Source organism: Platichthys flesus, chromosome 3 (assembly GCF_949316205.1).
Source record: "Platichthys flesus chromosome 3, fPlaFle2.1, whole genome shotgun sequence".
NCBI lineage: Eukaryota > Metazoa > Chordata > Actinopteri > Pleuronectiformes > Pleuronectidae > Platichthys > Platichthys flesus.
The window spans coordinates 20,796,353-20,810,393 of record NC_084947.1 but is presented as its reverse complement, the minus strand read 5'-3'; the positions used below and the strand labels follow the sequence as shown (position 1 = coordinate 20,810,393).

The window sequence follows — 14,041 nt, the reverse complement described above, 5'->3', positions numbered from 1 at the left end:
TTTATTCTCCTCTCTCGTTCCCGTTTCACCTTTTGCAGCCGTGCTCTGAAGCTCCTGCGTACTTAAGTTGAAGAGTCTGCACTTAACTTCTCTTAACTCCTTTCTCTTTTCTAAATCCATAGGGCCGAACCTATTCTGACCCGGATGAAGGAGGATCAAACCCGCATCATCCTGCCCGCCATAGACAACATCAAGTACAACACGTTTGAGGTGCAGCAGTACGCCAACGCCGCCCACGGCTACAACTGGGGACTGTGGTGCATGTACATCATCCCGCCGCAGGAGTGGCTGGACAAGGGCGATGAGACAGCCCCTATCAGGTGAGGGCCTCGGCCTGGTGAACGGCGTTCATTATGGATGAGGATGTTTGATGAAATATGGATAGGCCCCGGGATATGACTTATTCATGTGTGGAGCCATCAAACTGAGGTGCTCTGTAGTCCAGGTTGCCACCCAAACACACAAATAAAGCCTCCCCACAGAGCGCTGTCTAATTACCATGACTGTGATGACTATCTTCATTTTGATGCAGGATCACGAGGCCACAGTCATGCGCGTGTAATTGTGTGTCGAATATGAGCAGAGCGTTCCATTACACCGCCGCTGTTGGTTGGAGAGCTTGGGCTTGTATCATGTTTCCGTATAATTATTGAATTGGTTTTGTCCTTGGTAAAATCATATTGGATTTTGATAGTGTGAGAAGAGCAGGGGAGTAAATGTGCTGCCTGGAAATTGTCCTCTATTTCAATCTGTTTGGTCAGGATACGCTACTGAACTAACTACAGAATCCATGTAGTGAGGTTTTAAGTATTATCTGCGATCATTAAACCCACTGTTAAAGCATTTCACTTCACCTCTAACTGTTCTCCTGTGACTGATAACAATAGATCCACTCTGGAAATGTGGTTAGACCCTTTACCGTTTATCTGCAATATCATATCTACCTACATGAAACTGACTGAAGAATATTATAAAGGAAAAGTATCTTCGGTCCAAAAAACTCCAAAACCAAAGCCTTTAAACCTAAACTTTTTTAAGCAGTAAACATTTGTTAGCAGAAATACTTTTCTCTGCTTCTTCTGTTAATTCCCATCACCACTACTTTTTAAGTCACTGCTAAGCCACGTGATGTTTCATATCAAAACCCGTCCAGAAAGTGAAGAAGGGATTATTTCCCTTGAGCCCCTGTAGTTTTTTTGAAATATGTGCAGAAGGGTTTGAGTCTTTTGACAGAAGCTTAACAGTGTAAAAAAAAAACTGAGTGGACATCATTTATACTGAATTTATGAAGACAACAGATTTAACAGTCAATTAAAACATTGAGAATTGACAAGAGAAACGAAGGGATATAGGAGAGAGAGAGAGAGAGAGAGAGAGAGAGAGAGAGAGAGAGAGAGAGACCAGGAACAGTTGTGTAATCGTCAGCTGTCGGACTGGTTGTTATTATTAATGAAAGCAGCCCCAGTTAACAGCAGTGGTGTTATTATCAGAATCATGATCGGTCGTTATGATAATTATAGCACTAATAATAACAGTTAAGCATTGTCAGAGAGAGCGAGAGAGAAAGAGAGACCACCCACTATTTCCTTCTAAAAGAATGAATGGATAATTACCTGCAATAGCTGAACCTTTCAGACTTTTGCTTTGTCCAACTTTTCTAATCAGAGTGAATATTAAAAGTCTGGGAGCTATATTTTCAACATGTGGTACATTAAGAGATTTTGAAGCGTGCTGCCCCCGGCATCTCCTTTCTGAATGCTCAAATCAGAAACGCTCAGTCCTGCTGTAACAATAGGAAAAATCTTACGTCATTTGATAGAGAAGATTACAATGATTTTGTTGCCAAGGCAGCCAGGCCGAGCCTGCTCGAACATGAAGGAGAGACACAAAGAGAAAACAGTAACTGAAAAAACATCTACAGAAAAATTTTTAAGAGAGGGGTAGCTGCAAAAATGGGTGTGCTGTCTCTTATTGATATTTCTCCACATTCAATATCTCTGTCTGGGCTGCAGTCTGGAATAAATAACAGATAAAGATAAGTTTCACAGTATGCACGCAGCAAATGTGTTCATGCCTATCAAAATGTCCTTCAGCAACACTTTGTAGCCGTATGCCAGGTGCAGGGTTAACTCTGCGAGCTGTCCCTGAGCTCTGATCCCTCTGATGAGATGCATTAATGCATCCGTCTCAGTGGGACGTGCAAGGAAACAAACAGCACTGGGAAAATGTATAAGCAGTGGTGACTGACCTGTGTTGAAGTACGGCCATTTAGAAACATTTGAAGGACAACGAGCAAACATTTCACATATTTCTTTGGATGGAGGAAGTGTCACTGTCGAGCTGCACGTTTTAATGCCGGAAAGTCTACTGGTTATCATCTTTTCCATATTCATGGTGCTGCTGGATTACAAATGCTGCTGTGTGCTTTGCCACTGCAATTCAAATGGTATAAAATCTTTATACCTGAAGATGATTCATCCTTGGAAACTTTTCTAGCTAGAATATTTTTCGATTCTAAAAGAAATTATAACCCAACCTAAACTTTTTGAATGTGCCATACAGAGGCTGGATGATGGCAATCAGAGGCCATTCAGAGTGTGTCTAGGGTTCACGGCTAATAAAAAAAATATTGCTAAACATTATCAGTCTTTCTCAGAGGGGTCAGAGGTCAACGACAGCATGGACATATATCAGTGGAGCAGCAGAGATGTGTAGTGACCATGACTTATCTATCTAATAACTCCACAAATCTCTGTCCGTATATATGTGGAGCGCACATCTGAGGAACCTTATTGGATTCTCACCTGCTATATGTATTGTATAGGTCCCAAGAAAGTGCAATGTTGAATTGATGCGATTTTAAACCTTATGTTCAATATTAATAAAGCTTAGTGCTATAGAAGGAGCTGGGCCTCATAAACACATGTGACGTTTCGGAACAACAGCTCGTTCTGGGATCTGCCTTGTATAGTTGAGTTTCACTAAACTTTGGGGGGACAGCTCTTTGTGCAGCAGTGGTTGTGCAGCTCCAGGGTTCTGTGGGCTGAGCCCTGACTCAATTACTGCAGGTCACATTTACAGTTCAGAAAGAAAACCGCAACCCGAACAACCACAGGCCAAACACACAGTCCATTCCATACAGGCAGGTTTAGGGCAGCCACTGCACGGAAATAGTAAAAGGAAAAGACCGTCTATCTGCTATGCTAGACGTGGTTGAGTTAGGGGAAGCATAAGTTTTGAGATAAACGAGACGTGAAACCTGCCAACGGAGCTGCATCTCAATATCAGCCGAAGGTCTCTTAAAGGTTTCATAGCTTTGAATAAAAGCAACTTGATAAACTCAAAACAAGGGCAGAAAACAGACAACAACATCAAGGACAAAGCATACAAAATAAGAAAAGATAAAGCTAAAGTAGAGTCAAAGTGAGAGCAATCATATTCATGAAGTAGCCAGTGTCGCTCCTCTGACAGGTGGATCTGCAGCTGAAAGCCCGATCGCTTTGGAAGCGTCTGCCTGAGGAGCCGAGGCCGAACACCGGCTGATGGGTTTTCAAAGCTCTGCAGTCATTTCAAGTTGAATCTTTGGAATACGTAGAAACTCTGTCTGTTAGTCCTAACCCCACTGGCAAACTGAACAGATGCTGCAGTCAGAATAGGGGAGATTTGTTTCACGTAAAGCCTCGGCTGATGCATTGTTGCCAAGCTGCAAACATGAAACATACTGACGCTTACTGCCAGAATGTCTTGTAATATTCCAAAACCACTATAAGCTAAAACATTCACGTAAACTGCTGTGTTTTGGCCGAGGGCAACAGCAAATACTGAAATTCCAAAGCCCAGTTTCAATACCTTGCTTGGTCCTGCATAACAACGCTTTCATTTCATACAGGACGTCTCATACAGAACAATAATGCGGTGACAGTTTATATTATGGAACTAAATACCCCAGGAAATTGATGTATTATTGATCATCAACTGCTCCACTTGAGATAAAAGACCAGAGGAGAGCCTCAGACACGGCACAACTGCTTTCTGTTTCCCTGTTGACAGTTCACTGCAAATGGACAGATCGCCTCAAGGGCCAGCTGAAGTGTGTCGGCTGTGCGGATTTCTACTGGAAATCATTCTCCCACTTATTTCCTCAAGGTTGCTGTGCATCAACCGCAGAAGCTCTGTGGCCTGTCGGTGTCTCAGTCTTAAAGCCTCTTCTGGCTGCTTGCAGATATTCCACTACAAAGACGGTGAAAGGGCACAAGGCTGCACAAAACTCACATTCTGACACTGCAGAGCATTGTTTGCCAAATGAGATTGAAAAAAAAAAGAGGTTTTCTGGACCAGCTGCAGAGATTGGAGGAGGGACAGAACAGGAAGCCTGAAATTTCCATACAAAATGATATAATTCTTACGAGGAAATGGGTGATATAGATGGACGAAATTCAAAATCTATTTGCTCTGTTAATGGATAAAATGATGGCATATAAAGCACCTTCAGACAAATCTGAGTATCAGAATCTTTTTGTCCAGTACTCTACTCAGTTATGGTTGGGTATCCTTGAGGGAAATACTTCAATGTAAACATCTTTCCTTGGCAGATACTTGAAGATGTCACAATTGAGACTGCATTTGAGAACAGGTCATGGTCCAAGGAGACCATAAATGAGTGTGATATTCCCCCTCAGAGGAAAAGACCTTGAGGAATCTAACACAACTAAAGGTTTTTACCGCACTTTAAATTGCAGCTGATGAAGCTGAAAGAATAAATAAATAGTTTAATTTGATAATCAACCCACAAGATATTGTGGAATTAGTCAAATGCCTTAAATAATAAATTCTTACAGGTAAAATGCCATTAATATGTCTGAAACTTTCTCTTATACCAACATCTGGACTGTCGCACAGAGGTCACAGAAAAACCAGATGTGTGTTTCAAAGTTTCTACAGTGGTGTCCTCATCTGGGAGGAAAAATAAGCAAAGCTAAATGAAAGTCTTAATCTTGCCAAATTGCATCCATGTATCAGAGGTTCATACTGCATACTGAAAGTAAATGATCCTGCTGGGGCAAAGTTAAAGGGTGCAACCATCTGTACACTAGGAATAACCAAACCTACTGGCATCAGAGGACAAGTCCACCGGAAGATTTCCAGCATCAGTCTGTGGTCTCTAATGCAAGCCAGACGTTATTTGTGACAAACGGTTATCATTTCCTCTTGTTGTTTGGGTGTGGGTGTTGTTTTCTGCACAAAAGGCCAGAACAACGGTGCAGGTGAGGAGAGGAAAGTGACGGAGAGAGAACAATGGATCAGTTTGTCATTTCCACTTACAAAATATTACAAAGAAGCCTCTGGAGACTGTGTCATGTTTCATCCACAACTGATGGCAGGGTCACACCGAGTAGGAAATGAACTGCATTGCATCAAAAGCTGCTGAAAGTTCTTGTTTGGGAAATTGGTATGTCTGTCTCTTCTGATTTCTCTCTGTGTATATTTGAACACCGCTGTGATACAGCAAATCAGAAATGAAATCATTGCTATTGGATTATTGAAACCAAAAGTAGACCGGTGTCGTATTTAGTGTCTCTATTTGTAAAATTCTTGAAGGAACATCTGGCTGCAATTATTCATGTAATTGGCCTCATTTAATTGGCTCCAGTGGGGTAATTGCTTTTTCATGCCTTAGTGCCGCAATTGACTTTTTTTCCTCCACCAAACATCACCAATACATCACCCATTGAAACGCTATTACTCCAACTGGTGTGACGGTGTTACTTCTGAAGCATAATAGCTCATCCTGTGTTGAAAAGCATAGTTACATAACTCAATGTGGTCAGCCAAAGGCTTTTATCTTCATCATCACATGCATCTGTCTCGAGGCGCTGAGTCTGTGCTTCAGTGTATTTTGTTGCCAGGAAGCGTTTTTCTTCTTCTTCTTCTAACCAAAGGGGAACGTTCAAAAAGAGCTGCACAAAGTTTGCAGACGAGCGAGGTAGGTCACTTGTCAGGAGAGGAGAAAGGATGAGGCGAGCGGGGCTGAGTATGTGCTGTGTCTGTCTTTTTTATCTGCACAGCCAGTGCGAATAATGGTGCTTGAAAGGCTCCCCGACAACAGCTTATAATTTAAACAAGACTGTTCGAGGTTACGTCAGGTAGGACGAGTGTATAAGAGAGCAAGCTCGGATAAATGCAAGATACTTTCGGTGTGGAACAAAAGCCATAGAGGAATTAGCTACAACACCACAAATTGTTGGACGTCAGAGAAATGAGAACGAGAGAGCACTACACAATTACCTCAAGGAGTGTTAGGATCCAAGATTCAATTGGATTATGATTATCTGACACATTCTCTACCTGTGCCATCTCGTAGGGGATGGGGGGTGGCTGAGAGGGGACGCAGAATTACAGTTTATCAGGTGTTTTGTGTATTTTGGTTTAAAGGGGACAGTTCACCCCCCCCCCACCCCCCATGGAATCAGTAATAAGGTTACACAAGCGTTCTCGCTGTATCTTTAAAATGTCCTGACGTTATTTTTTAAGTGGGTTCACTTCACCCTGCATCTCTATTAGTTTGGTGAAGATCCAGGATTTTCAATAATAACTCTCAGGGTCTTTCATGGGTTCTTAACCTAAAAAGCACTTTTCTTGTTGTTTCTCACCCTGTGTGGCTCAGTGCACCCTTTTAGTACAGTCAGTGGATCGTAATGCAGCTCCCACTGAAGTGCTTCCCGCTGCCTTGTCTCTCAAACTGAAGTGGAAGATGCACATGTGCCTCTCCTTTGTGTTTGTGTCTGTGTGTTAGTGTGTGTGTGTGTGTGTGATGGTATATGGTGAGTGTCCTTCTAGAACGAAGAATAAAACCACTCATTGGTCACTTTAAAGCAAAAAAACCCACAGAGCTAAGTCCTCTGTATGGATGTAATGCTTTTTGAGGGGCTTTGTCCCAGAGCACTTAGGACCTGACAGATAATAGAACTGAGACGCAGCCCTGGGGAGACAGCAGCTAAAGTGGGACCATTTCTTTTAGTAAAGGTGGAAAGTAAGCACTGGCTTTTGTCAAAAAAAGAAAAGAATATACTCTCTTGCTCTATCAGATAGACTTGATTTGTCATTTCTAGTAAAATATTTTTGTAATTTTTAGGTTTTTCTGCTAAAACATTGGTTAAGAAATCTGACATTTCCACAAGCTAAACTAATACGAAAAGATAAAGATAAAGATAAAGTAGCTTTATTGTCAATTTCTTTACATGTTCAAGACATACAAGGAATCAATACAACGGTTCCCACTCTCCGACAGTGATTTATAATATTAAGTGAACATACATTTATTTTTGTACAGCACAATAAGGTTGTCTAAAGTATAAACATAGTGATTAAAGTGATAAAAGTGCAAAAAGTACAAGAGACGGTTTGTTGCAGAGTCCTGAGTGTTTTTTTGGGGGGTGGGGGGAAGTGATGCTCTTGATGATGAACACACAAATAACCTGCGAACCCTACTTGCAGCAAATTGTTTTGCTTTTATTACCCAAAACTTAACTTTACTTTGTTGTCTTTCACTTCAAATCTCCAACAGCTGTTTTCAGCAAAAACAAGCTCTGATAAACCTACTTTACAGTACATGAACTGCACCATACAGCAGGCAGATCATTAGATAACCAACATATTACAACATAGGAACAGTGTTTAGTTAAAAAGGCATAGAGGTAATAATGTCTGATCTACTGAGCGGGACACATGGCTTTCAGTGCTGCCATACAAATACAGATTTACCTTTAGCCTCAGTGTTGTCTCAGGCTCAGCCTTGTGGCCACTAACACCTGCTAACTTCTACTGGTAGTTGGTAACTTAAGTTAAGCAGAAGACCTTCAAATGTACAAGGGACATTTGCCTTATGTCCTATATTTTAAAATGATGTTAATATTGATCAATTACTGCTGGATGGGTAAGTGATTGACTGTCTGCTGAAACCTTTGTAACAAATTCCTAACACAGTTTTCAAGCAGCAGACCTGCGTACATGACCTATTTGATGTGTGGTGGATACGGCAGTCACAGACTGCAGGATGCAGTGTAGTTTCAGACGCTTTATTCATAAACCAGATATGTAATTACAGAATAACAAATGATTTACCAGTTAAAAGTCTCAGTTTTAGTCGGTCTGTCTGCATGAGTGATTGCCCACGCGTGCATTGTTTATCACTCGCTGCTTCTCTTATGTCTTTTTTGTTTGTTAGTTAAATGGCATTTAATTGTGCAAGTAATTTAAATAATTTCCATTGGAAGCAACGCTAGAGAGTCGCCCCTATCTGCTTAGAGTAAACGATCATGAAGGAGGGTTAGTTGACCCATTCAGATATTGTAGATCCCCAACATGAATTAAACATGCATCGGTGCACCAGTCTGGCTGGGTTATAAGACAAAAATATTCTACTTTATCGCTGAGCTACAACTTGACATGCTGTAATGGAAGCAGGAGATAGATACATAGAAATCCAGCTCCTCCCGGTGCATTGTCTTTGAATGAAAGGCAGTTTTGTCTCAACTACAGTTGCTTCATTTTAAATTAACTGGGCTGATGACAACGTCAGATTGTTTTCATTCATGCATCCTTCTAACATTTCAACATTTGTCACTCACACTGCAGCAACTCTGCTCTCAATAGAAAGCATGAAAGAATACTTAGAAGTTAATAACGACAGCACAGTGTTGCCTCATCATCTCTTCAGCAGAGCAGCTGTACATTGAACCTTGTATATGCTGTACAGGCCATTCCAAAGCAACTGAAACAGACAAGTCCCTCAATGTTGCACATCAACCACAGTTTCAGCCAAATCAAATCTGATCTCCATTAAGATTTTCAGTCTTGATAAGTGGTAATAAAAACCCACATACTTTACAACTCAGTGCTTGGATAAACCCTTGCAACTTTTTATATTAAAACAGCAGCATATCTGGATATTTACATTGAGTTGATTGAACTGATAAATCGTAAGACTGTGCTGTGACACATGAAAGGCTGCAACTAATCTTTGATGTGTTTTCTCATTCTGATTCAGAAAAACCCATAAAACCGAGATGCTTTGATTGCATCTGTTTTTTTTAACGTTCTCTGAGGGTTTATACATGTTTAGTGGCTGAATAATAATATTCACAATATACTTTCTCTCTCTGCTCCTGCAGAACTCCAGCTATGATTGGCTGCTCCTTCGTGGTGGATCGGGAGTACTTCGGTGAGATCGGTCTGCTGGATCCGGGAATGGAGGTCTACGGAGGAGAGAACATCGAGCTGGGCATGCGGGTAAGGACCACAGAAAGGATTTAAACCAAAAGGGGACTTTGATAGATATCCTGAAATGTTTCTCTCCTTTTTAGAACCTGAATTAAAACACACAGCGGGGGAATTGCTCAGAGAATTGCTGTCAGAAAAAGTTTTTTAATGAGGCATTCTTTCAAAGCTGGAAGGTTCTGTGTTGCCGGTGTACACCAGGAAGGCCACACATACAAACCCCATAATAACAAGTCCCATATTTCAGGGAGTAACATTTAGATGAACAGTCCTGGTTGGGATGATTCGTGAAATCTGTAATCAGACTTTGGAACAGCTTATGATGGAATGTTCTTATGTCTCCCAGCTGGATGGCAACAGCTTAACAGACAAAACCCAGAGGCGTAAACAGAACCATGATTAAACTTTTCAAAATTTCATAGATGGGATTTGGGGAGAGAAAAATAAAAAATCTCCTTAATGTAAAATCTTCTTCTGCTAACCCAAAGGCTCTAAAGCCTGTATACAGAAAATGTAAATCTCTCTTGCTGCTGCTTTGAGTTGAATTTAACGCTTCATGTGAGCGAAGGGGCTCGCTGCAGAACTGGTTAGCGTTTAAATTCAGAAAATGTTTCTCTCTAACCGAGTGGAACCATTGTGAGTCTAAACGCACTCCTTGGGCTTATTGGAATGAGAAATGCTTGAGAGATTCCACTCCTTCATTTAACGACATCCCCCACATCCATTTCAGAATCTCAGGATGGTTTCAACGACACCTCTGGAGTGTCGGCCGCCTTTGAAAAAGCCACTTGAGCGAAGGCCGGAGAAATGGATCTTAGTTTACAGATGGCTGCGGTGCTTTATTGAAGCCAGAGACATTTATAGTTGTTGATGACCATTTCAGAGCCTCCTATTATTCCACATGGAGTGGCTGCTTCCCCTGCACCAATAACACGGGCTTTTCTTGTGCAATCAATAACAATAATGACACTCATCTAGTCGAGTCTCATGTTTTTTATCTGATGCTTGTTTTGCCATTATCAAAGAGTGATAACTCAGCATTATGTGTTTTGTGCCAGCCCCCAGTGGCCTCCCCCAAGGTTACAGCGCTTTGTCATTCAGTAGAGCTGTTTTTATAGAGCTAACAAACCATGCAACTGAGTTAGACGAGGATTGTGGGAGGAGATCAATTCAGCTGCAGCACCTAAATAAAGTTTGAACAACTCTATTTGTTTTGGTTCCCAATCAAACATGCTCCTCATCGACTCTTGTGAATATTTACTGTAGCTTTTTGAAGTGAAGTGAATCTGCCTCTCCGTCTGCGAACCCAGTGCCGTCACAAACACAATTACCTCTCCACCTGTCCGACCTGCCTGTGTGGAAATGAAACACATGCCATGGAGAGGTGGCCATTCAGCACATGTACAAGCTTGAATAGGTCCGCATTCAACACCAGCTTCCACCATTCATATAGCACGGCCGCTAATGGAATGGAGATAGGTTGCCGTTGAGTGGACGCAAATGACTCCTCTAAGGCTACCGTGGCTCAGGCAGCTCATTGTGGTGCCGGCTGAGGAGTTGCCATTATGGATAAGCTTGATTGACAAGAACATGTTTAACAATTAGCCGGGGCTGCTCACAATAGCTGAGCCAGCCCGCTTCCATCTGACTACAGGGGGCTGATGAAAGGCTGGGTTCACACAGAAAGGTTATGGCATATTTATTATTTGCTGAGAGATGTGACTTCTATAGCTTTCTCTGGCTAGAAAGCCGGCTGGGACACAAAGAACTGGCCCCCTTTTTATGAGCAGAAAGAAGGCGCGGATGTGCAGGGCTGATTATTCGGTGCAGAGGGCTGCGTGTGGTGTTGTTTCTGAGAGGAAAGGAACAGAATGGAACCAGGGGATGGGAAAATAATAAATCATAGAACTCGCCGCAGTTTCCCGTTTGTTCAGGTGTGAAATGATTTACAAGGTAGGACTTGTAAATGAAAAGAAATGAACAGATAGGGGAGAAAGCTGCAGAGACAAAGGCAATGGATATGTAAAAGATGCTCCCAGCATCATGCAGTGAAGGGTAGATGACTCATGAATTCTTGGTTTGACATCTGCATAGTGTGAACATCAATACCATTGCAAGATAAAGTACACCCAAGTGGATGTGTTCTCACTCTTATTGCATCTCCTTCTGCCACACGCAGGAACAGAATCATTTGTAATATCCTCACCTTGGTAAATGATTGTAAATGTCATATCTGAGCAAGAACATCTGACTTACTTGCAAGGTCTGTGTGCAAACATGGAAAAATGGTTGGAGACAGAAATGATCAATTCTGCTAGAAGTGTCATTGTGAGTTTACCTCGTAATGTGTCTCCAACCCCTCCTGCTTTGCTGAGTCTTTGCTGATATAGCATCTCAGGAGACCGAGACATTAGCTTTCATTCCAATGTTCCTGTGGGCACTGCTATTATACTGTGAAGACTCACTCCGCAAATATAATACTACATCAAATCTATCAGGGGTCATCCCTGCAGCTGCTGCTCCTTCCACTGAGACCTGATGAGGAGAGAGACCTTTCTGTACATACAATGCAATACTGTTGAAACCTGATCAGTCTGTATGGATCAGGGTAAAATTCTTTGAATCTCTGATGTCTGTGCATTGGTGTGTAATATAAACTAGTTTGCCTGATTTTACTTTTACAATATATTATAATATACATTTTTCTTGAGGTTATCAAAGGCTATTTTTATACTATATATATATATATTGTTTGCCTATGCAGGGCCAAATGCCAGAAAAACATGAATGATCATCGATTTGAACCATTTTATTTACGTAAAAGTTGAGTTTAAAAGTAGGATGCAGTAAAAAAAGTAAATACAAAAGTAAATACAAATATTGTTCCAGATTTAAATTAGTTATACTATGCAACAAACAAACTCGTTCTTTCAACTCTTTCATCAGAAAACTTATAATTATTGAAACAATCTTGTGTCTTACTTGAAGGTTTGACTTCAGCATGATAATTGTGTTGATTCCCGGTATGCTTTATTTTTCCAGTAGGTAAACAAAAATCGACCCACTCATTTGTATGTTGCATCATGACTGTGGCGGAAATAAAACATTAATTGGACCAAATTAAAGTATTCAAATAAAAAATGCAAAACCAGTTTTAATCTGACACACTCTATAAGTAACCAATCAACAAACTGCAGCATGTGGTCTGGCCAAACTCTGCAGCTGTGGTTGTGGTACTCGACGGCCTCAGCGGCAGTGAGCCTATGAGGGAAAAACATATATCAGTCAGTCAGCACCTGCACAGTATGAGCAAGCTTAACGTCGTCACACAGTAGTGGGGCCAGTTTGTAATGCTGTTTAAAGTCGGGATGTTACCGTTCTGAGGTGGATGATGGTGAGACAGAGTCAGAGTGGGAGGCTGTGATTCTTCCCTGGAAGCACATACAGAGTACAGACCTGGTAAATCATGCACCCACAAAGATATAAAAGATGTTTGTGCCACTGCAGCAACAGATTTTTTTATAAAGGCCTGAAGATGTTTATCTCACCCTTTATCCACAAAAAGCCTAATAACCTACAGTCGACAATCACAGATGAAAACATGAATCATGACATTAAGTCCTGTCTGTTCCCTTTAATCCTACTTTAGCACGTACTTTACTTTGGCAGAACTTTCAGTGATGTGCACCGATTCAGGTTAATAAACATTGATGTGAGCCAAAACACGATGGTAACCTCATTTCTGCCGAGAAAAAAACATCCAATCTGAGTCTACATGGTGTCACCCACACAATATGTGCTCACTCAAGCATCCGGAAATTATCCAAACTGCTTTATGAAACCTGTCTCCTTGCCGTAACACTTCAATCACTCAGTCACAGAAACTCTGTGATCTCACAGGGTGGCCGGCTTGTCTCGATGACATTTATCAAGCTCACTCAGAACTCCCGTCACAAGTAATGAACCAAATAATGATTCTCTTATTTTTCCCTTTGAAGTCGTGTCTCAATAACCACCTGGGTTTGGCCGCGAGGCATCTGGTCGTGATCTCTCTGTTCTGAGGAGAATTGAGCTAATTAAACCCCAGCAATACCAGCAGCGAGACAGTGGTGGGACATAATTACACTTCACGCTGTCTCCTTTGTATTCCAAGCACAGTTATTGTGGTATAATGGCATTTTACAGCACAAGAGTTCAGTATATCTGCAGTTTCTGGTAAAAATGTGTCCGTGAGGGAAGCATGTAGCGTCAGGTGAAAGGGGCAGAAGCGATGTTATTTTAAATGTCCTTTCTAAATAGTGTCTATAAAAAACTGCTTTGAAGTCATAAACGTGTTCATCCAGAACCTGCCTGAGAAACATTATGGTTTTAAGTGTTTTTCAGTATAAAGCAAATCCAGTGGTATTATCTGTATATCCATGGGGACACTGGAAATATAAAATAATATAAAAATAAAAATCTTAATCGGCTTAGTTCTAATGGTGCCAATATTCCAAAATTGAACAACTATCGGTTGTTGTCTGCTTGACAGTTACCAGTCAAGCAGACAACAAAGCCAGTCTGCTTTATTTCAGGAAGCACAATAACAGGTGCTGCTTCAAAGCAGCTGGTAGAAAGAGTCTGATGTTTCTTTGTTTGATGTTTCCCAGTTTGTTCCGGGAACATCTGTCCCATGGATACAAACTTGGATACGTTTAGAACAACTGTTTAACCACACAAGCCAATTTGGATTTGTACTATTATAATATTTCTAATACAGCTAGTA

The 14,041-nt window shown here is 41.3% G+C and overlaps 1 protein-coding gene across 1 annotated transcript in view; it reads left to right on the top strand.

Annotated features, from left to right (window-relative positions):
* galnt9 (polypeptide N-acetylgalactosaminyltransferase 9) overlaps window positions 1–14,041 on the top strand; it is a 91,553-nt gene that overhangs the window by 49,923 nt on the left and 27,589 nt on the right. The window contains exons 5-6 of the mRNA XM_062380115.1: window positions 123–320; window positions 9,171–9,288. Of these exons, the coding sequence (XP_062236099.1) occupies window positions 123–320; window positions 9,171–9,288 (316 nt within the window). The remainder of the gene's footprint in view (window positions 1–122; window positions 321–9,170; window positions 9,289–14,041) is intronic.